Source organism: Pristiophorus japonicus, chromosome 2 (genome assembly GCF_044704955.1).
Source record: "Pristiophorus japonicus isolate sPriJap1 chromosome 2, sPriJap1.hap1, whole genome shotgun sequence".
Taxonomy (NCBI): Eukaryota; Metazoa; Chordata; class Chondrichthyes; family Pristiophoridae; genus Pristiophorus; species Pristiophorus japonicus.
Genome location: NC_091978.1, coordinates 1,162,452 through 1,187,387, shown reverse-complemented (window position 1 = coordinate 1,187,387; position 24,936 = coordinate 1,162,452). Strand labels below are relative to the sequence as shown.

Sequence of the window (24,936 nt, the reverse complement as noted above, 5' to 3'; positions counted from 1 at the left end):
CAGCTCCTGACAGACCGCATTGCGGCACTGGAGCTGCGGGTGGATTCACTCTGGAGCATCCACGATGCCGAGGATGTCGTAAATAGCACAGTAAATAGTGAGTTGGTCACACCGCAGGTAAAGGTTACTGAGGCAGATAGCGAATGGGTGACCAGCAGGAAGAGCAGTGGAAGGAAGGTAGTACAGGGCTCCCCTGCGGTCATCCACCTCCAAAACAGATACACTGTTTTGGGTACTGTTGGGGGGGGGGGGTTGACTCATTAGGGGAGGGCAGCAGCAGCCATGTTCATGGCACCATGGGTGGCTCTGCTGCAGAGGAGGGCAAGAAAAAGAGTGGGAGAGCTATTGTGGAAGGAGATTCTACTGTAAGGGGAATAGATCGACGTTTCTGCGGCCGCAATCGAGACTCCAGGATGGTATGTTGCCTCCCTGGCGCAAGGATCAAGGATGTCTCAGAGCGGTATGCAGGACATTTTAAAAGGGGAGGGTAAACATCCAGTTGTCGTGGTACATATAGGTACCAATTATATCGTTAAAAAGGGGATGAGGTCCTACAAGATGAATTTAAGGAGCTAGGAGCTAAATTAAAAAGTAGGACCTCAAAAGTAGTAATTTCAGGATTGCTACCAGTGCCACGTGCTAGTCAGAATAGGAATCGCAGGATAGCTCAGATGAACACATGGCATCAGGAGTGGTGCAGAAGGGAGGGATTCAAATTCCTGGGACATTGGAACCAGTTCTGGGGGAGGTGGGACCAGTACAAACCGGATGGTCTGCACCTGGCCAGGATTGGAACCAATGTCCTAGGGGGAGTGTTTGCTAGTGCTGCTGGGGAGGGGTTAAACTAATATGGCAGGGGGATGAGAACCTATGCAGGGAGACAGTGGGAAATAAAATGGAGGCAGAAGCAAAAGATAGAAAGAAGAAATGTAAAAGTGGAGGGCAGAGAAATCCAAGGCAAAAAGCAAAAAGGGCCACATTACAGCAAAATCCTAGAGGGGCAAAGGGTGTTAAAAAGACAAGCCTGAAGGCTCTTTGCCTCAATGTGAGGAGTATTTGGAATAAGGTGTACGAATTAACAACGCAGATAGGCTGGGAACTCATCATCATTTCGGAAGGATAGACAGAAAGGAAAAGGAGGTGGGGTGGCGTTGCTGGTTAAAGAGGAAATTAATGCAATAGTAAGGAAGGACATTAGCTTAGAAGATGTGGAATCTGTATGGCTGGAGCTACGGAATACCAAAAGGGCAGAAAATACTAGTGGGAGTTGTGTACAGGCCACCAAACAGTAGTAATGAGGATGGGGACAGCATCAAACAAGAAATTAGGGATGCATGCAATAAAGGTACAGCAGTTATCATGGGCGACTTCAATCTACATATTGACTGGGCTTACCAAACTGGTAACAATGCGGTGGAGGAGGATTTCCTGGAGGTTTAGGGATGGTTTTCTAGACCAATATGTCGAGGAACCAACTAGAGGGCTGGCCATCCTAGACTGGGTGATGTGTAATGAGAAAGGACTAATTTGCAATCTTGTTGTGCGAGGCCCCTTGGGGAAGAGTGACCATAATATGGTAGAATTCTTTATTAAGATGGAGAGTGACAGAGTTAATTCAGAGACTAGGGTACTGAACTTAAGGAAAGGTAACTTCGATGGTATGAGACGTGAATTGGCTGGAATAGACTGGCGAATGATACTTAAAGGGATGATGGTGGATAGGCAATGGCAAACATTTTAAGATCACATGGATGAACTTCAACAATTGTACATCCCTGTCTGGAGTAAAAATAAAATGGGGAAGGTGGCTCAACCGTGGCTAACAAGGGAAATTAAGGATCGTGTTAAATCCAAGGAAGAGGCATATAAATCGGCCAGAAAAAGCAGCAAATCTGAGGACTGGGAGAAAGTTAAAACTCAGCAGAGGAGGACAAAGGGTTTAATTAGGAGGGGGAAAATAGAGTATGAGAGGAAGCTTGCTGGGAACATAAAAACTGACTGCAAAAGCTTCAATGGATATGTGAAGAGAAAAAGATTAGTGAAGACAAATGTAGGACCCTTGCAGTCAGATTCAGGTGAATTTATAATGGGGGAGAAAGAAATGGCAGATCAGTTGAACAAATACTTTTGTTCTGTCTTCGAAGGAAGACACAAATAACCTTCCGGAATTACTGGGGGACCGAGGGTCTCGTGAGAAGAAGGAACTGAAGGAAATCCTTATTAGGCGGGAAATTGTGTTAGGGAAATTGATGGGATTGAAGGCTGATAAATCCCCGGGGCCTGATTGGGATGCATTCCAGAGTACTTAAGGAAGTAGCCCTAGAAATAGTGGATGCATTGGTGATCATTTTTCAACAGTCTATCAACTCTGGATCAGTTCCTATGGACTGGAGGGTAGCTAATGTAACACCACTTTTTAAAAAAGGAGGGAGAGAGAAAACAGTTAATTATAGACCAGTTAGCCTGACATCAGTAGTGGGGAAAATGTTTGAATCAATTATTAAAGATGAAATAACAGCGCATTTGGAAAGTAGTGACAGGATCGGTCCAAGTCAACATGGATTTATGAAAGGGAAATCATGCTTGACAAATCTTCTAGAATTTTTTGAGGATGTAGCCAGTAGATTGGACAAGGTCCCACACAGGAGATTGATGTGCAAAATTAAAGCACATTGTATTGGGGGTAATGTAATGACATGGATAGAGAACTGGTTGGCAGACAGGAAGCAGAGAGTCGGGATAAACGGGTCCTTTTCAGAATGGCAGGCAGTGACTAGTGGGGTGCCGCACGGCTCAGTGCTGGGACCCCAGCTATTGACAATATGCATCAATGAATTGAGTGTAATATCTCCAAGTTTGCAGATGACACTAAGCTGGGTGGTGGTGTGACCTGTGAGGAGGACGCTAAGAGGCTGCAGGGTGACTTGGACAGGTAACGTGAATGAGCAAATGCATGGCAGATGCAGTATAATGAGGATAAATGTGAGGTTATCCACTTTGGTGGCAAAAACACGAAGGCAGAATATTATCTGAATGGCGGCAGATTAGGAAAAGGGGAGGTGCAACGAGACCTGGGTGTCATGGTACATCAGTCATTGAAAGTTGGTATGCAGGTACAGCAGGCGGTGAAGGCGGCAAATGGTATGTTGGCCTTCATAACTAGGGGATTTGAGTATAGGAGCAGGGAGGTATTACTGCAGTTGTACAGGGCCTTGGTGAGGCCTCAACTGGAATATTGTGTTCAGTTTTAGTCTCCTAATCTGAGGAAGGACGTTATTGCTATTGAGGGAGTGCAGCGAAGGTTCACAGACTGATTCCCGGGATGGCTGGACTGACATGCGAGGAGAGACTGGATCGACTGGGCCTGTATTCACTGGAGTTTAGAAAGATGAGAGGGGATCTCATAGAAACATGTAAAATTCTGACGGGACTGGACAGGTTAGATGCGGGTAGATTGTTCCCGATGTTGGGGAAGTCCAGAACCAAGGGACACAGTCTTCGGATAAGGGGTAGGCCATTTAGGACCGAGATGAGGAGAAACTTCATCACTCAGAGAGTTGTTAACCTGTGGAATACTCTACCGCAGAGCGTTGTTGATGCCAGTTCATTGGATATATTCAAGAGGGAGTTAGATATGGCCCTTACGGCTAAAGGGATGAAGGGGTATGGAGAGAAAGCAGGAAAGGGGTACTGAGGTGAATGATCAGCCATGATCTTATTGAATGGTGGTGCAGGCTCGAAGGGCCTAATGGCCTACTCCTGCACCTATGTTTCTATGTCCTGCAAGGAAAGGATGGTCAAATCAGTGTTGAATGACAATGATGTTATATAACTATGAAACATGCAAATTGTCACGGAGGTTTGAAAGTGGTAGTTAAAATAGATACATTGGAATTCCATTATGTTTGATCAGTCAAGTACACCGAGCTCAAAACTGTATCTTTTCTTGGATGTTGTAGCTACAAATTTGCAAGCTCTTGCAGTAAGTGCTGCTGTTCAGTGTATGAATAAATTGTTATAGTACGCTTCATAATTCTGTTAAAATTAAACATTTAAGCTGTGAACGCTGTTATTTTGAAAAGTAAATTGTAAGTGGGACCACCACTAACAGTCTGAAGGGATAAGTTTTGGCACTACAGCTATCTGAAAACAGCATGCACTCAGAGCTAGTCCTATATCCCAAACTAGTCTTTTTATTTAAAAAAAAAGCAGACCTGACAGTAATAGCAGCTTACATTACGAGGTGAGCATTGTCATTATGTAACCTTGGTAGAAGATTTGTTTTCCTCCAATTGAGGAATCGTTTCATGATGCCCAGCGCATTGTCATCCATGACTATCTGGTCTGTTGTCCACACCTCAACACCAATCAGTGCAATTCGAATATACAGCGGTCTGTAGAACTGCAGTGAGATGGAATGTGTCAGTAATCATCAACTGAAATTACCAACTCCATACCCCATTATTGCATGAAGCACCCGGTCTCACTGCCCTGTTTACCCATCCCATAACCCCCCCCCCCTCCTCACTGCCCTATTTACCCATCCTATAAACCCCCCTTCCCTCACTGCCCTGATTACCATCCCATAACCCCACCCCCCCACTGCCCTGTTTACCATCCCATAAACCCCACCCACTGCTCTGTTGACCCATCCCATAACCCCCCCCTCACTGTGCTGTTTACCATCCCATAAACCCGCGCCCCCCATTGCCCTAGTTACATCCCATAAACCCCCCTTCACTGCCCTAGTTACCATCCCATAAACCCCCCCCTCACTGCCCTATTTACCCAACTTATAAACCACCCCCCCTCACTGTGCTGTTTACCATCCCATAAACCCCCCCCCCCACTGCCCTGTTTACCATCCCATAAACCGCCCCCCCTTCACTGTGCTGTTTACCCATCCCATAAACCCGCTCTCCCCACTGCCCTAATTAACCATCCGATAAACCCCCCCCAGTGTGCTGTTTACCCATCCCATAAACCCCCCACCCCTCACTGTGCTGTTTACCCATCCCATAACCCCCCCCTCACTGCCCTGTTTACCCATCCCATAACCCCCCCCTCACTGCCCTGTTTACCCATCCCATAACCCCCCCCTCACTGCCCTATTTACCATCCCATAAATCTCCCCCCTCACTGCCCTGTTTACCATCCCATAAATCTCCCCCCTCACTGCCCTGTTTACCATCCCATAACCCCCCTCTCACTGCCCTGTTTACCATCCCATAAATCTCCCCCCTCACTGCCCTGTTTACCCATCCCATAACCCCCCCCCCATCACTACCCTGTTTATCCATCCCATAAACACCCCCCCCCCCACTCACTGCCCTATTTACTATCCCATAAACCCCCCGTCTCACTGCACACTGTGATGGAGTACAGAGAAAATTATTGCCTTAACCGATGGTACCAATATCTCAATCTGTTCTCATACTCACCAAATCCACGTAATTAACAGCATTAGCCAATCGACTGATCACTTTTCGTTTGCTATTAAATGCACTCTGATACTGAGAGAGAAAATCAAAACACATTTATATTTAACGGGTTACAATTTCTTGAAGTGACTGCTTTATTTATTGCTGGTTCCGAAGCTGCCATGGGACACGCACTCCCAATGCTGCCGCAAACACCGGCATGGACTGCTGGGCCAAATGACCTCTTTCTGTGCCGTACATCCCATGGGGGTAGACTATCTTAGATCTGGTCCTGTGTAATGAGACAGGATTAATAAACAATCTCCCAGTAAACAATCTCTTGGTAAAGGATCCCCTTGGAATGAGTGATCATGGCATGGTTGAATTTCAAATTCAGATGGAGGATGAGAAAGTTGGATCTCAAACCAGCGTACAAAGCTTAAATAAAGGAGACTAGGAAGGTATGAGGGCAGAGTTGAGTAAAGTGGACTGGGAAAATAGATTAAAGTATAGGACGGTTGGTGAACAGTGGCATACATTTAAGGAGATATTTCATAACTCTCAAGAAAAATATATTCCAGTGAGGAGGAAAGGGTGTAAGAGAAAAGAGAGCCATCCGTGGCTAACTAAAGAAATAAAGGACGGTGTCCAATTAAAAACAAGGTCATATAAAGTGGCCAAAACTAGTGGGAGGACAGAAGACTGGGAAGCTTTTAAAAGCCAGCAAAGAGCGACTAAAAAAATGATTAGGAAAGGGAAGATAGACTATGAAAGTAAACTAGCACAAAATATAAAAACAGATAGCAAGAGTTTCTATAGGTGTATAAAAAGGATAAGATGGCTAAAGTAAATGTTGGTCCCTTAAAGGACGAGACCGGGGAACTAATAATGGGGAACACGGAGATGGCAGAAACTCTGAACAAACATTTTGTATCAGTTTTTACGGTAGAGGACACTAACAATATTCCAACAGTGGATAGTCAAGGGACTATGGCGGGGGGGAGGAACTTTACACAAACACAATCACTAAGGAGATGGTACTCAGTAAGATAATGGGCTCAAGTTTCGGCCTTCCCTTAGAACGGCGCACCTCCAAGAGGCACGCCTATTTCGTCGAACAAAAAGTGCGCCTAATGCCTACCTCCGTATTCTGCGATGTTTCTCGGGCCCTTTCCAGGTCGGCGCGGCACAGCAGGAGCAGCTGGGGGCGGGGCCAAGGCATGGCGCTGAAGAACTGCTGGCAGGGGGGGCGGGGTTAGCTCAAAGCAGCACATTTAGTGCCAGCAGCCCTGCGCATGCGCGCTGGAGCGTGCACGAATGTGCAGTGGGACACAAAGTTCATTTCTTTTCCACCTTTCTCATCTTGGCAGAGCTATTTTGTATTCCTTCAAAAAGAAAAATTTGATTCGCACTGGTGAGCTGCCACTGAAATCCATTAATGGTGATAAAATTATACTACATCCCTTTCATGATTTGTACCTTCAATTTTCTAGACATTTATAAACTTCTTAAACTCCCTACTCGTGTCTCAGAAAATAATATAACCATAATAATTCATAGCAATTTCCTAGTCTGGCTTTGCACGCCGCCCGCCGCCCCTATTCCCTGGCCGAACGGCCGAACTCGTCTCCGCAGCTCGGAGCCTGCTGCTGCCTGGCTGTACTGCTCTCGCCTCACAGCGTACTTGTGCATGAAACACAAAAGGATAGTATGCAGGTACAGCAAGTAGTATCTCGGCCTTTATTGTAAAGGGGATGGAGTATAAAAACAGGGAAGTCTTGCTACAGTTATAAGGGGTATTGGTGATGCCACACCTGGAATACTGTGTACAGTTTTGGTTTCCATATTTACGAAAGGATATACTTGCTTTGGAGGCAGTTCAGAGAAGGTTCACTAGGTTGATTCCGGGGATGAGGGGTTTGACTTATGAGGTAAGGTTGAGTAGGTTGGGCCTCTACTCAATGGAGTTCAGAAGAATGAGAGGTGATCTTATCGAAACATGTAAGATTATGAGGGGGCTTGATAAGGTGGATGCAGAGAGGATGTTTCCACTGATGGGGGAGACTAGAACTAGAGGGCATGATCTTCGAATAAGGGGCCGCCCATTTAAAACAGAGATGAGGAGGAATTTCTTCTCAGAGGGTTGTAAATCTGTGGAATTTGCTGCATCAGAGAGCTGTGGAAGCTGGGACATTGAATAAATTTAAGACAGAAATAGACAGTTTCTTGAACGATAAGGGAATAAGGGGTTATGGGGAGCAGGCGGGGAAGTGGAGCTCAGTCCATGATCAGATCAGCCATGATCTTATTGAATGGTGGAAAAGGCTCGAGGGGCCGTATCGCCTGCTCCTGTTCCTATTTCTTATGTAAACACAGGACTTAATATGACAGCGGGCGTGGGTGAGCTGAGAATGAAGAGCGAAGCTCTCTGCCCCGATTTAACTCCCTGCCCACCTGGGTCTCATCCCAGGTTAAATTCGGGGCTTAAATGATTTGCAAGGCAGAAATTTCTGCTCCAATACCATCTGTTCGCTGAGACCAGGGAGAGCAACTGCAGCAGACAGTATAAAGGAGTTCAACGGATAATTTGATACAATTCTGATGAGAAAGAAAGACTTGCATTTATATAGCACCTTTCATTACCAGCGGACGTCCCAAAGTGCTTTACAACCAATGACGTACTTTTTGAAATGTAGGAAACACGGCAGCCAATTTGAACACACCACAAACACTTCCTCAGTACAACACTGAGTGCCAGCCTAGATATTGTGCACAAGTCTCTGGAGTGGATCTTGAACCCACAACCTTCTGAGACTGCCAACCCAGCAACAGCTGACATTGAGAGAGGCGGTAAGAAGGGACATGGTGAGAAGATGGATAGATGCAGCTTATCTATGAATAGATAACATAAGAACTAAGAATTAGGAACGGGAGTAGGCCATCTAGCCCCTCGAGCCTGCTCCGCCATTCAACAAGATCATGGCTGATCTGGCCGTGGACTCAGCTCCACTTACCCGCCCGCTCCCCGTAACCCTTAATTCCCTTATTGGTTAAAAATCTATCTATCTGTGACTTGAATACATTCAATGAGCTAGCCTCAACTGCTTCCTTGGGCAGAGAATTCCACAGATTCACAACACTCTGGGAGAAGAAATTCCTTCTCAACTCAGTTTTAAATTGGCTCCCCCGTATTTTGAGGCTGTGCCCCCTAGTTCTAGTCTCCCCGACCAGTGGAAACAACCTCTCTGCCTCTATCTTGTCTATCCCTTTCATTATTTTAAATGTTTCTATAAGATCACCCCTCATCCTTCTGAACTCCAACGAGTAAAAAAACCCAGTCTACTCAATCTATCATCATAAGGTAACCCCCTCATCTCCAGAATCAGCCGAGTGAATCGTCTCTGTACCCCCTCCAAAGCCAGTATATCCTTCCTTAACTAAGGTGACCAAAACTGCACACAGTACTCCAGGTGTGGCCTCACTAATATCCTGTAGTTGCAGCAGGACCTCCCTGCTTTTGTACTCCATCCCTCTCGCAATGAAGGCCAACATTCCATTCGCCTTCCTGATTACCTGCTGCACCTGCAAACTAACTTTTTGGGATTCATGCACAAGGACCCCCAGGTCCCTCTGCACCACAGCATGTTGTAATTTCTCCCCATTCAAATAATATTCCCTTTTACTGTTTTTTTTTCCCCAAGGTGGATGACCTCACATTTTCCGACATTGTATTCCATTTGCCAAACCTTAGCCCATTCACTATACCTATCTAAATCTCTTTGCAGCCTCTCTGTGTCCTCTACACAACCCGCTTTCCCACTAATCTTTGTGTCATCTGCAAATTTTGTTACACTACACTCTGTCCCCTCTTCCAGGTCATCTATGTATATTGTAAACAGTTGTGGTCCCAGCACCGATCCCTGTGGCACACCACTAACCACCGATTGCCAACCTGAAAAGGACCCATTTATCCCGACTCGCTGCTTTCTGTTAGTTAGCCAATTCTCGATCCATGCTAATACATTTCCTCTGACTCCGCGTACCTTTATCTTCTGCAGTAACCTTTTGTGTGGCACCTTATCGAATGCCTTTTGGAAATCTAAATACACCACATCATCGGTACAACTCTATCCACCATGCTCGTTATATCCTCAAAGAATTCCAGTAAATTAGTTAAACATGATTTCCCCTTTATGAATCCATGTTGCGTCTGCTTGATTGCACTATTCCTATCTAGATGTCCCACTATTTCTTCCTTAATGATAGCTTCAAGCATTTTCCCCACTACAGATGTTAAACTAACCGGCCTATAGTTACCTGCCTTTTGTCTGCCCATTTTTTAAACAGAGGCGTTACATTAGCTGCTTTCCAATCCGATGGTACCTCCCCAGAGTCCAGAGAATTTTAGTAGATTATAACGAATGCATCTGCTATAACTTCCGCCATCTCTTTTAATACCCTGGGATGCATTTCATCAGGACCAGGGGACTTGTCTACCTTGAGTCCCATTAGCCTGTCCAGCACTACCTCCCTAGTGATAGTGATTGTCTCAAGGTCCTCCCTTCTCACATTCCCATGACCAGCAACTTTTGGCATGGTTTTTGTGTCTTCCACTGTGAAGACAGAAGCAAGATAATTGTTTAAAGTCTCAGCCATTTCCACATTTCCCATTATTAAATCCCCCTTCTCATCTTCTAAGGGACCAACATTTACTTTAGTCACTCTTTTCCGTTTTATATATCGGTAAAAGCTTTTACTATCTGTTTTTATGTTTCGCGCAAGTTTACCTTCGTAATCTGTCTTTCCTTTCTTTATTGCTTTCTTAGTCATTCTTTGCTGTCGTTTAAAATTTTCCCAATCTTCTAGTTTCCCACTAACCTTGGCCACCTTATACGCATTGGTTTTTAATTTGATACTCTCCTTTATTTCCTTGGTTATCCACGGCTGGTTATCCCTTCTCTTACCGCCCTTCTTTTTCACTCGAATATATTTTTGTTGAGCACTATGAAAGAGCTCCTTAAAAGTCCTCCACTGTTCCTCAATTGTGCCACTGTTTAGTCTGTGTTCCCAGTCTACTTTAGCCAACTCTGCCCTCATCCCACTGTAGTCCCCTTTGTTTAAGCATAGTACGCTCGTTTGAGACACTACTTCCTCACCCTAAATCTGTATTACAAATTCAACCACACTGTGATCACTCATTCAGAGTATAAAACTACTCTCTCTACCCCTTGCACTCCCACTCCCAGAGCTCTGTATCTCCATCTGCTTTAATGATCTGAATTCAATCATTTGGCTCCTACCTCTGACAGCTGGTTGAGACAATAAAAACTGGTTTTGAATTAAAAGCAAGGCCTTTCGCAGTTTACCGTATCAAAGAAATAAACAGACGCCATGATGCGAATGCATCAGCGATAAAAATGCTGCACTTCCGTGACAGGAATAATGGCCTTTCCCTGCTCCTTGCCACCTTAATATAGTACATGCCCGCCGGAACAAACTTCTGCAGAGTATTCCTCTTCCTATTTTAAAATAGATCCAGTCTGAAGCTCCTCTGGGAGCACAATGCTAAAACTCTTCCACTGATAGGGGAGACTAGAACTAGAGGGCATAATCTTGGATTAAGGGGCCGCCCATTTAAAACTGAGATGAGGAAGAATTTCTTCTCTCGGAGGGTTGTAAATCTGTGGAATTCGCTGCCTCAGAGAGCTGTGGAAGCCGGGACTAAATTTAAGACAGAGATAGACAGCTTCTTAACCGATAAGGGATTAAGGGATTATGGGGAGCGGGCAGGGAAGTGGACCTGAGTCCATGATCGGATCAGCCATAATCGTATTAAATGGCGGAGCAGGCTCGAGGGGCTGTATTGCCTATTCCTGTTCCTATTTCTTATGTTCTTATTAACTCCTAACTTGATTTTTGATTTAGTTAAAAAACAATTAGCAAGGCAAAGAGAAACTACGAAATCAAATTATCAAGAAATATAAAAATAAATAAGATATTCTACAAACACATAAATAACAAAAGAAAATCAGGAAAGGAATAGGGCCACGAAGGGATACACACAATACATTCATAGGTAATGACACTGAAATGGCAGTAATATTAAACAATTAAGACATCCTCAACTCTGAGAGACTGTCTATGATCATGATTAAACAATTACTTTGGCTCAGTATTTCCCAGACAAACTACCATAGTGAGCATGACATTAGAAGAGATCAAAAAGGGTAGAGACATTTAAGATAGAAAGGAGGGAGATAATTGATAAATGAATTCAACTTCGAGAGGATAAAATCCCTGGTCCAGATTGATTGCATCCACGCATGTTGAAAGAAGTTAGTGAAGAGATACCAGACACTATTAGATATATCAGATAAATTCATTAGCAAAGGGAATAGTGCCAGAGGACTAGCGGACAGCTAATGTGATTCCTATACGTATAAAAGGAGATAGAACAAGCCCAGAGAACTATAGACCAATTAGCTTAATGTCGGTAGTAGGAAAGATAATGGAATGCTTAATCAAAGATGAAGTGAAAAACAACTAGAAACTGAAAATATAATAAAGGGTAATTAGCACGGATTCGAAAAGGGAGGGTTGAACAACCTTACTCAATTCTTTGAAGAAGTACAGAAAAAGCAGATAAGGGTAATGCAGCAGATGTAAAATATGTGATTTCCAAAACGCTTTCACGAAGATAGCACAGAGCACAGTCATGACTAATGTAGCAGAATGGATAGTAAGCTGACTTTAAACAGAAAACCGAGAGTTGGGGATAAAGGTATTTACTTGGATTGGCAAAAGGTGGGAAATGGTGTTCACAAGGATCGTTGCTGGGACCATGTTGTTCATCATTTACATAAATGATCTGGCTGCAGGAATCAGAAGTACAATTTCAAAATTTGCCTATGGCAGCAAATTGGGGAACACCAAGAGGAGGACTGTGACAAAATACAGGAAGACATTAATAAACTTGTAGAATGGGCGTATAATTGACAAATTAACTTCAATATAGCTAACTAGAAGTAATACATTTTGGTAGGAAGAATAACGAAGCCACATAACCCTTGGAAAATAAGGGTTAGAAATTGCATAGCGTCCCTTTTGTGGTGATAGCTTTTCAGGAAGTGGAAAAGTATCGCCAGGCGAAAAGGATGTGCTGCTGCTGGGAATTTCCGCTTTAGCACTCCAAGAGAGTAGGGGTGAACGGTTCTTTTTCGGACTGGAGGAAGGTATACAGTTGTGTTCCCCAGGGGTCGGTTCTAGGACCACTGCTTTTCTTGATATATATTAATGACATGGATGTGGGGTATAGGGCAAGATTTCAAAACTTGGCAGTATAATGAACAGTGAGGATGAGAATAATAGGCTTCAGGAAGACAGACAGGCTGGTGGAATGGGCGGACACGTGACAGATGAAATTTAACATAGAAAAGTATGAAGTTATGCATTTTGGTAGAAAGAATGATGAGAGGACATATAAAGTAAATAGTACAATCCTAAAGGGGGTGCACAAACAAAGACCTGGGTATACGTATGCATAAATCGTTGAACATAAGAACTACGAACAGGAGTAGGCCATACGGCCCCTCGAGCCTGCGCCGCCATTCAATACGATCATGGCTGATCCGATCATGGACTCAGCTCCACTTCCCTGCCCGCTCCCCATAACCTCTTATTCCCTTATTGTTTAAGAAACTGTCTATTTCTGTCTTAAATTTTTTCAATGTCCCAGCTTCCACAGCTCTCTGAGGCAGCGAATTCCAGATTTACAACCCTGAGAGAGAAGAAATTTCTCCTGATCTCTGTTTTAAATGGGCGGCCCCTTATTCGAAGATCATGCCCTCTAGTTCTAGTCTCCCCCATCAGTGGAAACATCCTCTCTGCATCCACCTTGTCAAGCCCCCTCATAATCTTAATCGTTTCGATAAGATCACCTCTCATTCTTCTGAACTCCAATGAGTAGAGGTCCAACCTACTCAACCTTTCCTCATAAGTCAACCCCCTCATCCCCGGAATCAACCGAGTGAACCTTCTCTAAACTGCCTCAAAAGCAAGTATACCCTTTCGTAAATATTGAAACCAAAACTGCACGCAGTATTCCACGTGTGGTCTCACCAATACTCTGTATAGCTGTAGCAAGACTTCCCTGCTTTTATACTCCATCCCCTTTACAATAAAGGCCAAGATACCAAGGTGGCAGGGCAGGTTGGGAAAGCAGTTAAAAAGGCTTATGGGATCCTGGGCTTTTTGTGGTATATATCAATGACGGAGTTAAATGTTGGGGGTATGATTAAGAAGTTTGCATAGGACATTAAAATAGGCTGTGTGGTTGATAATGAAGAAGAAAGCTGCAGACTGCAGGAAGATATCAATGGACTGGTCAGGTGGGCAGAACAGTGGCAAATGGAATTCAATCCAGATAAGTGTGAGGTAATGCATCTGGGGAGGGCTAACAAGGCAAGGGAATACACATTAAATGGTACGATACTGAGAAGTGTAGAGGAACAAAGGGACCGTGGAGTGCAGGTCCACAGATCCCTGAAGGTAGCAGGCCAGGTAGAAAAGGTGGTTAAGAAGGCATATGAAATATTTGCCTTTATTAGTCGAGGCATGGAATACAAGAGCAGGGAGGTTATGCTTGAATTGTATATAACACTGGTTAGGCCACAGCTGGAGTACTGCGTGCAGTTCTGGTCACTACTTTAGAGGAAAGATGTGATTGCACTGGAAAGGGTGCAGAGGAGATTTACAAGAATGTTGCCTGGACAGGAGAATTTTGGTTATGGGGAAAGATTGGAGACACTGGGTCTGTTTTCTTTGGAACAGGAGGCTAAGGGGAGACCTGATTGAGGTGTATAAAATTATGACGGGCCTGCATAGAGTGGATAGGAAGGATCTGTTTCCCTTAGCAGAGGGGTCAACAACCGGGGGGAAAGATTTAAAGCAATTGGGGGGAGGTTTAGAGGAAATATGGTGGGGAAATTTCTTCACCCAGAGTGTTATGTATGCAACACTTTTTAACCAGCCTTCTACCGCCACCAGAGGGCGCATCTGTTGGGGTCCCAAGGGATCGCAGCATTCCTTGGGAGCACGGCATATAAGCAGGCCTCCCATGCTGTGCCAGCACTCTGTAGTCAGAATAAAGAGACTAAGGTCACACTTATTCAAGTCTGCAGTACTCAGTCAAATTGCTTTATTTGAGACATAACAACTGGCGACGAGTAATTGATGACGAACCATCACGTGAAAATGCAGAGAATGTCGGTATCCTGGAGAAATTCTCAGAAGGTGATGATTGGGAAGCCTTCGTGGAGCGACTCGACCAATACTTCGTGGCCAACGAGCTGGAAGGGAATGAGAACGCTGCCAAACGGAGGGCGATCCTCCTCACCGTCTGCGGGGCAACAATCTATGGCCTCATGAAGAATCTTCTTGCTCCAGTGAAACCAACAACCAAATCGTATGAAGAACTGTGTACGCTGGTCCGGGAGCACCGAAATCTGAAGGAGAGCGTTCTGATGGCAAGGTATCGACATATCAACGGTCTGAAGGCCAGGAAGTAGCGAGCTGCACCGATGAACTAAGGCGCTTTTTGCAGGACATTGCGAATTCAGTGGATTCCTGGAGAAAATGCTAAGAGACATTTTTGTGCTTGGCATCCATTGTCCATGAGGTTATCCTTCGCTAACTACTGACTGTTGAAAAAGCGAACTTGAGCAAAGCCATAACGTTAGCCCAGGCATTTATGGCCACCAGCGATAACACCAAACAAATTTTGCAGCATAAAGATGCATCGGCAAGTACTGTACACAAAGTAACATCGTTTTCAGGCAGGAATGCATATGTCAGAACGTACACGCCTGCAGCTGTATGACCTCAGATGACTCAGAGTCCACCATCAAACGTTAATGCGAGGCAATTAACACCTTGTTGGCACTGCGGAGGTGATCATCGAGCCCATCAATGCCGCTTCAAACACAATCGTGCAAAGGCTGTGGAACAATGGGACACCTCCAGCGAATGTGCAGACAAGCTGCAAACCCTGCAGACCACCACGTTGCAGAGGAAGACCGATCCATGGTGGATCAAACTGAACTAGAGACTCGAACCGAGGAGGCAGAAGTGTACGGGGTACACACCTTCACCACGAAATGTCCACCGATCATGTTAAAAGTTGAACTGAACGGAATTCCAGTATCCATGGAATTGGGCACGGGTGCGAGTCAGTCTATCATGAGCAAAAAGGTCTTCGAGAGGCTGTGATGCAACAAGGCACAAAGGCCCAAGCTGAGCCCTATTCACACCAAGCTGAGAACTTACACTAAAGAGCTGATCCCTGTAATTGGCAGTGCAGCAGCAAAAGTCTCCTATGATGGAGCGGTGCACGATCTCCCACTATGGATTCTACCAGGAGATGGCCCCAACACTGTTCGGCAGAAGCTGGCTGGGAAAAATCCGCTGGAACTGGGACGACATCCGAGCGCTTTCGTCCGTCAACGACGCCTCATGTGCACAGGTTTTGAGCAAGTTCCCGTCGTAGTTTGAGCCAGGCATCGGAAATTTCTCTGGGACGAAGGTGCACTTGGTTCCCGGTACACGGCCCATCTACCACAAGGCACGTGCGGAGCCATACATGATGAGATAAAAAGTGGAGATCGAGCTGGACAGGCTGCAACGAGAGGGCATCATCGCGTCAGTTGATTTCAACGATTGGGCCAGTCCGATTGTTCTGGTTCTCAAGGGTGATGGCACGGTCAGAATTTGTGGGGACTATAAAGTAACGATTAACCGTTTTTTGCTGCAGGACCAGTACCCGCTACCCAAGGCAAACGACCTATTTGCGACGCTGGCAGGAGGGAAGACGTTCACCAAGTTGGACCTGACCTCGGCCTACATGATGGTAGAATCTTCGAAAGGCCTCACCTGCATCAACACACACAAAGGTCTGTTCATCTGCAATAGATGCCCGTTTGGGATTCGATCGACCGCGGCTATTTTTCAAAGGAACATGGAGAGTCTGCTAAAGTGGGTTCTGCGCACCGTGATTTTCCAGGACAATATATTGATCACAGGTCGGGACACCATCGAACATTTGCAGAACCTGGAAGAGGTTCGAAGTCGGCTTCCAGGTGGGACTCAGGTTGAAACGCTCGAAGTGTGCTTTCCTGGCGCCAGAGGTCGAGTTCTTAGGGAGAAGAATTGTAGCAGGCTGCATCAGACCCACTGACACCAATACGGAGGCCATCAAGAACACGCCGAGACCACAGAACATGACGGAGCTGCGGTCGTTCCTGGGATTCCTCAATCATTTTGGTAATTTCCTACCCAGATTAAGCACTCTGCTGGAACCTCTACATGTGTTGCTACACAAGGGAGATGATTGGGTATGGGGGAAAAATCACAAGAGACATCTTTTGAGAAAGCCAGAAATCTGTTATGTTCCAACAAACTGCTTGTTCTGTATGACCCATGCAAACGTTTAGTGCTAGCTTGTGATGCGTATTCGTACAGGGTCGGGTGTGTGTTACAACAAGCAAACAAATCGGGAACATTGCAACCGGTCGCTTATGCGTCCAGGAGTTTGTCCAAGGATGAAAGAGTCTACAGCATGATTGAAAAAGAAGCTCTGGCATGCGTTTACGGGATGAAAAAAAATGCACCAGTATCTGTTTGGGCTTAAGTTCGAGTTAGAAACTGACCATAAGCCGCTCATATCGCTATTCTCAGAGATCAAAGGTATTAATACCAATGCCTCTGCTCGCATCCAAAGATGTGCGCTCACACTGTCTGCATATCACTATGTAATTCACCACAGGTCAGGTACAAAGAACTGCGCTGATGCTCTCAGTCCACCGGGTGGAAATGGCACAGCCTGCAGACTTTGCTCTTGGTGATGGATGCATTTCAAAACAAAAAGTCACCCGTTACGGCCCGCCAGATCAGGACCTGGACCAGTCAGGATCCTTTACTGTTCGTTGTAAAAAACTGTGTCCTCCATAGGAGCTGGTCCAGCGTACCAGCGGAAATGCAATAAAGAGATCAAGCCGTTCCAGCGGCGCAAAGACGAAATGTCCATACAGGCGTACTGTCTTTTGTGGGATAATCGCGTGGTTTTGCCTAAGAACGGCAGGGAAACGTTCATACGCGACCTACATAGTACCTACTCAGGCATAGTAATGTTGAAAGCTAGAACCAGATCCCATGTGTGGTGGCCCGGCATCGACTCAGATTTGGAGTCTTGCATGCGCCAATGCAACACTTGCTCTCAACTGAGCAATGCACCCAGGGAGGCACCGCTAAGTTTGTGGTCATGGCCCTCCAAACCGTGGTCTAGGATCCACGTTGACTTCGCTGGCCCGTTTCTAGGCAAAATGTTTTTGGTTGTTGTGGATGCTTATTCAAAATGGACTGATGTGTAATAATGTCTGTAAGCACGTCCACTGCCACCATCGAAAGCATACGAGTCATGTTTGCCACACGTCCTGCCTGATGTCCTTGTCAGCGACAATGGGCCATGCTTTACCAGCGCTGAATTCAAGGAATTCATGACCCACAATGTCACATTTGCCCCGTTCAAGCCCACATCTAATGGCCAGGCAGAACAGGCAGTCCAAACCATCAAGCAAAGCTTGAAACACGTGTCGGAAGGCTCCCTGCAGACCCGTCTGTCCCGAGTTCTGCTCAGCTACCGCACCAAACCCCACTCGCTCACCGGGGTTCCCCCTGCCGAACTCATGAAAAGGGCACTCAAAACAAGGCTCTCTCTAATCCACCCTGATCTCCATGATCATGTCGAGGGCGGGCGGCATTAACAAAGCGTGTACCATGATCGCGCAAATTTGTCACGCGATATTGAAGTCAATGATCCTATATTTGTACTCAACTATGGACATGGTCCCAAATGGCTTGCCGGCACTGGTGTAGCCAAAGAAGGGAGTATGGTGTTTGAGGTCAAACTTGCAAATGGACTGACTTGAAGAAAGCATTTGGACCAAACCAAACTGCGATTCATAGACAGCCACGAGCAACCTGAAGAGGACACCACCAATTTCATAGAAACATAGAAAATAGGTGCAGGAGTAGGCCATTCGGCCCTTCGAGCCTGCACCACCATTCAATAAGATCATGGCTGATCATTCCATCAGTACCCCTTTCCTGCTTTCTCTCCATACCCCTTGATCCCTTTAGCCGTAAGGGCCATATCTAACTCCCTCTTGAATATATCCAATGAACTGGCATCAACAACTCTCTGCGGCAGGGAATTCCACAGGTTAACAACTCTGAGTGAAGAAGTTTATCCTCATCTCAGTCCTAAATGGTCTACCCCTTATCCTAAGACTATGTCCCCTGGTTCTGGACTTCCCCAACATCGGGAACATTCTTCCCGCATCTAACCTGTCCAGTCCCGTCAGAATCTTATACGTTTCTATGAGATCCCCTCTCGTTCTTCTAAACTCCAGTGAATAAAGGCCCAGTTGATCCAGTCTCTCCTCATATGACAGTCCAGCCATCCCTGGAATCAGTCTGATGAACCTTCGCTGTACTCCCTCAATAGCAAGAACGTCCTTCCCCAGATTAGGAGACCAAAACTGAACACAATATTCCACAATATTTCGACCTTCCGATACGCACACAAGTGGCAATCGATATCACGGCTGACCACGAAGCTGAACTCATCATCCCCAGCAGTCCAGCAAGGCCAGCTGCACAACAGCCCAGTGAAGGCCCAACCAACTCACCTGCACCTGTGTTTGTACTGAGACGATCGACTAGGGAGCGGAAAGCCCCAGATCATCTCACCCTGTAAATAAGTGTACTATTGACTTTGGGGGGGTGTGATGTTTTGTATGCAACACCTTGTAACCAGCCTTCTACCGCCACCAGAGGGTGCATCTGTTGGAATCCCAAGGCATACAAGCAGGCATACAAGCAGGCCTCCCATGCTGTGCCAGCACTCTGGAGTCAGAATAAAAAGATAATGTCACACTTACTCAAGTTTGCAGTACTCAGTCACATTGCTTCATTTGAGACATAACACAGAGGGTGATGGGGGTCTGGAACTCACTGCCTGAAAAGGTGAGTCAGGAACCCTCACCACATCTAAAAGATACTTGGATGTGCACTTAAAGTGCCGTAACCTACAGGGCAACTGACCAAGAGCTGGAAAATGGGATTAGGCTGGATAGCTCTTGGTCGGCCAGCGCGGACACGATGGGCCAAAATGGCGTCCTTCCGTTCTGTAAATTTATATGTTTCTATAAGAGTACAAAAGTGTGGAGATTATGATGAATCTACATAAAACCCTGGTTCAGCCTCAACTGGAGTACTGTGTCCAATTCTGGGCACCACACTTTAGGAAGGATTTGAAGGACTTAGAGAAGATGTAGAAAAGATTTACAATAATTATTCCAGGAATGAGGGACTTCAGTTACGTTTACAGACTGGAGAAGGTGGGATTGTTCTCCTTGGAGCAGAGAAGATTGAGAGGGGATATGTTAGAGATGTTCAAAATCATGAGAGGTCTGGACAGAGAGAAACTGTTCCCATTGGCAGAAGGGTCGAGAACCAGGGGATACAGATCAAAGGTGATTGGCAAAAGAACCAAAGACGACGCAAGAAAAAACTACTAAGCATCGAGTGGTTAAGGTCTGGAATGCACTGCCTGAAAGGGTGGTGGAGGCAGATTTAATTTTATCTTTCAAAAGGGAATTGGATAAGTATCTGAAGAAAAAAAATTGCAAGACTATGGGAAAGGACAGAGGAGTGGGACTAGCTGAGAGTCGGCTCAGGCTCGTAGAGCCAAATGGCCTTTTTTTTGCTGTAAACATTCTATGATTCTAACTGAGAGGTTATACTTATCAGGAAAGATTGAACAGGCTGGGGCTCTTTTCTCTCGAAAAGAGAAGAATGATGGGGGACTATAGAGCTCTTCAAGATTATGAAAGCGTAGACATAGAAAAGATGTCGCTGAAGAAGGAGGGGAGGCCAGTCGCCGACGTGGGAGAGGAGGACCCGGTCGTCGTTGAGGAGGAGGCCCAGACTCTGTCGTTCCCCACCGGCAACCTGGCCTCTTCTCCACCTCCAACACGTGGTGAGTTCCATGGTTGTGACCCCCCTGCCCTCCCACCCTGAACCCCGGTGGGCCACTGACCCTCCCAATGCCTGTCCCCAACAAGGCCTCGGATCACCTACCACCCAAGGGCGCTAATCAGCGCCGAGCCTGCGGCCAACATCTCACCGTAGGCAACTAGGCCCATATAGCGGTGCCTGGTCTCCAGTCATCTTGGACCCCCCTTGCCACTTTTTCAAGACATCGCTCAGCTAAGCCCGTGTGGTGCCGGTGTGCAACGACCACCCCATGTTAAAAGAACTCACGTACAGGCATCTTCCACTCCATTAACATGAAGTGCAGGACCTGGAACGTCAGGACCCTCATGGACCACCCCAACAGCGGCAGGCCGGAACGCTGCACCGCCACAGTTGCCCGGGAACTTAGACACTTTGATATCAACATCGCCGCCCTAAGCAAGACCCGGCGGGCAGTGGAAGGCCAGCTCAAGGAACAAGATGGAGATTACACCTTCTTCTGGAAAGGGAAACCAGAAGAAGAACACCGCCTCCATGGAGTCGGTTTCGCCATCAAAAGCGAGCTGGTTGACCACCTCAAAGACTCCCCCTGCGGGGCTAACGAACGCTTCATGACTCTTCGACTCACCCGATCTCGGAACCAGTGCCCCACAGTCATCACGCCCCGACACTCGATGCAACTGATGAGGCCAAAGAGGGTTTTTACACCAACCTCGAAAAATCCCTGTCCTGCGTCCCCGCGGGCGACAAACTGATCATCCTCCTCGGTGACTTCAATGCCAGGGTTGGCAAGGACACAGATCTCTGGGGGGGCATGATTGGCAGAGAGGGGGTAGGGAAAGCCAATTTCAGTGGTACCCTACTCCTGAAAAAATGTCTAGAACACGAACTTGTCATCACCAACACCTTGTTCCGCCAGAGGGACAAATACAAGGCATCATTGCAACACCCTCGCTCCAAGCACTGGCATGTGCTTGACTGTGTCATCGTCCGAGCCAGGGATCGCAAGGATATGTGCATCTCCCGCGCCATGACAGGAGCCGACGACTGCTGGATGGACCACTGCTGTTATGTATGTAAACCTGTAACTACCATGTCTAACCACCAGAGGGCTTATCCCCTGGAGTCCCAAGGGATCTCACAATCCCTTGGGAGCTCCTGTATATAAGGAGGCCTCACAGGCTGGAGAGGCACTCTGAGGTCTGTAATAAAGGACTGCGGTCGCACCTTACTTTTGAGCTTGCTGTATCTAGTCTGATTCTTTATTCAAGACACAACAACCACCTAATCCGATCCAAAAGCAGTGCCGCAAAAAAGTCAATGCCGGAGCATTTAAGGACCCAGCTAAGAGAGCCCTATACAGTCAGCGCCTCACAGCTAACCTGGCGTGACTTGATGACCATGAGACGCAGAATGCCCACAGTGCTTGGTCTGCCTCCAGGCCTCCATAACCAGTGCCTGCGAAGAGACGCTCGGTCACTCAAACAGGAAACACCAGGACTGATTTGATGAGAATGATCAGGAGATCCATGAGCTAATAGATCGCAAGCACAGGGCATTTCTGAGCCTTAAATAACAACCCAACACGGGAGTAGCAAAGCAGGATTACAGACGGCTCAAGGCTGAGGTCCAACAAAAAACCCGGGACCTAAAGAACAAGTGATGGATGGAGAAAACACAGGAGATACAGCAGCTGGCCGACAACCATGATGTGCGAGGATTTTTCATCGCAGTCAAGGCCACCTACGGGCCAAACTCCCAAAGCACCACCCCACTGCTGGTCAAGAACGGGGAAGGACACCGAGGCAGTCAGGGCCCGCTGGAAGGAGTACTTCGAAGATCTCCTCAATCGAGACTCTGCCTTTGACTCGCATGTTCTCGACTCCATCCCACAGCATGCTACCCGCCACCACCTCAGTGAGACCTCAACACTGCATGAGGTAGAAAAAGCCAGAAGACATCTTAACAACAACGCTACGGGAGCGGATGAAATCCCTGCTGAGGCATTGAAGTATAGCGGAAAGGCACTGCTGGCGCGAATACACGACCTCATCTCGCTCATCGGGAGGGAGGAGAGCATGCCGGGGGATCTCAGAGATGCAGTAATTGTGACCATCTTTAAAAAAGGGGACAAGTCTGACTGCGGCAACTACAGAGGAATCTCCCTGCTACCAGCCACTGGGAAAGTTGTCGCTAGAGTCCTCCTCAACCGACTTCTTCTCGTGGCCGAGGAGCTCCTCCCAGAGTCACAGTGCGGATTTCGTCCCCTACGGGGCACAACGGACATGATTTTTGCAGCACGACAGCTACAGGAAAAATGCAGGGAACAGCGCCAGCCCTTATACATGGCCGTCTTCGACCTTACAAAGGCCTTTGACACTGTCAACCGCGGGGGTCTATGGAGCATCCTCCTCCGTTTCAGATGCCCCCAAAAGTTCGTCACCATCCTCCGCCTGCTCCACGACGACATGCAGGCCGTGATCCTTACCAACGGATCCACACAGACCCAATTCACGTCCGGACAGGGGTCAAACAGGGCAGCGTCATCGCTCCAACCCTCTTCTCATTCTTTCTCACCACCATGCTCCACCTCACAGTCAACAAGCTCCCCGCTGGAGTGGAACTAAACTACAGAACCAGTGGGAACCTGTTCAACCTTCGCCATCTCCAGGCCAGATCCAAGACCACCCCAAGCTCTGTCGTCGAGCTACAGTACGCGGACGATGCCTGCGTCTGCGCACATACAGAGGCTGCACTCCAAGACACAGTCGACGTATTTACTGAGGCATACGAAAGCAGGGGCCTTACGCGAAACATCGTAAGACAAAGGACCTCCACCAGCCTGTCCTCACCGCACAGCACTGCTCCCCAGTCATCAAGATCCACGGCGCAGCCCTGGACACTGTGGACCACTTCCCATATCTCGGGAGCCTCCTATCAACAAGAGCAGGCATCGACGACGAGATTCAATACCTCCAGTGCGCCAGTGCAGCCTTCTGCCGCCTGAGGAAAAGAGTGTTTGAAGAGCAGGCCCTCAAAACTGCCACCAAGCTCATGGTTTACAGGGCTGTAGTAATACCCGCCCTCCTGTATGGCTCAGAGACATGGACTATGTACAATAGACACCTCAAGTCGCTGGAGAAATATCACCAACGATGTCTCCGCAAGATCCTACAAATCCCCTGGGAGGACAGGCGCACCAACATCAGTGTCCTCATTCAGGCTAACATCCCCAGCATTGAAGCACTGACCACACTCGATCAGCTCCGCTGGGCAGGCCACACAGTCCGCATGCCAGACACAAGATTCCCAAAGCAAGTGCTCTACTCAGAGCTCCTTCAATGCAAACGAGCCAAAGATGGACAGTGGAAACGTTACAAGGACACCCTCAAAGCCTCCCTGATAAAGTGCAACATCCCCACTGACACCTGGGAGTCCCTGGCCAAAGACTACTCTAAGTGAGGAAGTGCATCCAAGACGGCGCTAAGCACCTCGAGTCTCAACGCCGAGAGTATGCAGAAATCAAGCGCAGACAGCAGAAAGTGTGTGCGGCAAACCAGTCCCACCCTCCCTTATCCTCAACGACTATCTGTCCCACTAGTGACAGAGTCTGTGGCTCTCGTATTGGACTGTTCAGCCACCAAAGAACTCACTTCAAGAGTGGAAGCAAGTCTTCCTCGATTCCGAGGGACTACCTATGATGATGAGAAAAGATGATTCCACTTACGGGTCAGATCAAAACTAGGGGCCATAAATATAAGATTCAGGAGAAACTTCTTTACCCAGAGAGTGGTGAGAATGTGGACCTCACTACCACAGGGAGTGGTTGAGGCAAAATATATAGATGCATTCAAGCAGAGGCTAGATAAGCACAGGAGGGAGAAAGGTATAGAAGGATATGTTCGATGGGGTGAAATGAAGAGGAGTGGGAGGAGGATGTTAAAAAGCCATACGGAATCCTCAGCTTTATCAATAGAGGCATAGAGTACAAAAGCAAGGAAGTTATGCTAAATCTTTATAAACCACTGGTTAGTCCCCAGCTGGAGTATTGTGTTCAATTCTGGACACCACTTTAAGACTTGGAGAGGTTTACTAGAATGGTACCAGAGATGAGAGAATTCAGTTACGTAGATAGACTAGAGAAGCTTGATTGTTCTCCTTAGAACAAAGAAGGTTAAGGAGAAATTTAATAGAAGTATTGACAGCTATGATCTTATTGAATAGCGGTGCTGGCTCGAAGGGCCGAATGGCCTACTCCTGCACCTATTTTCTATGTTTCTATGAGGGGATTTGATGAAATAGATAGAGAAAAACTGTTTCCACTGGCAGGAGGGTCAGTAACCAGAGAATACAGATTAAGATAATTGGTTAAAAAAAAAGCCAGAGGAGACGAGAAGAAATATTTTTACTCAGTTATGATGATCTG

At 46.8% G+C, this 24,936-nt stretch overlaps 1 protein-coding gene across 1 annotated transcript in view; it reads right to left on the bottom strand.

Annotated features, from left to right (window-relative positions):
* Nucleotides 1–24,936, bottom strand: part of LOC139235179 (zinc metalloproteinase-disintegrin-like batroxstatin-2) — a 546,822-nt gene that overhangs the window by 472,267 nt on the left and 49,619 nt on the right. The window contains exons 6-7 of the mRNA XM_070866402.1: nucleotides 5,442–5,513; nucleotides 4,236–4,402 (exon numbers count right to left, since the gene is read on the bottom strand). Coding sequence (XP_070722503.1) covers nucleotides 4,236–4,402; nucleotides 5,442–5,513 — 239 coding nt within the window. The remainder of the gene's footprint in view (nucleotides 1–4,235; nucleotides 4,403–5,441; nucleotides 5,514–24,936) is intronic.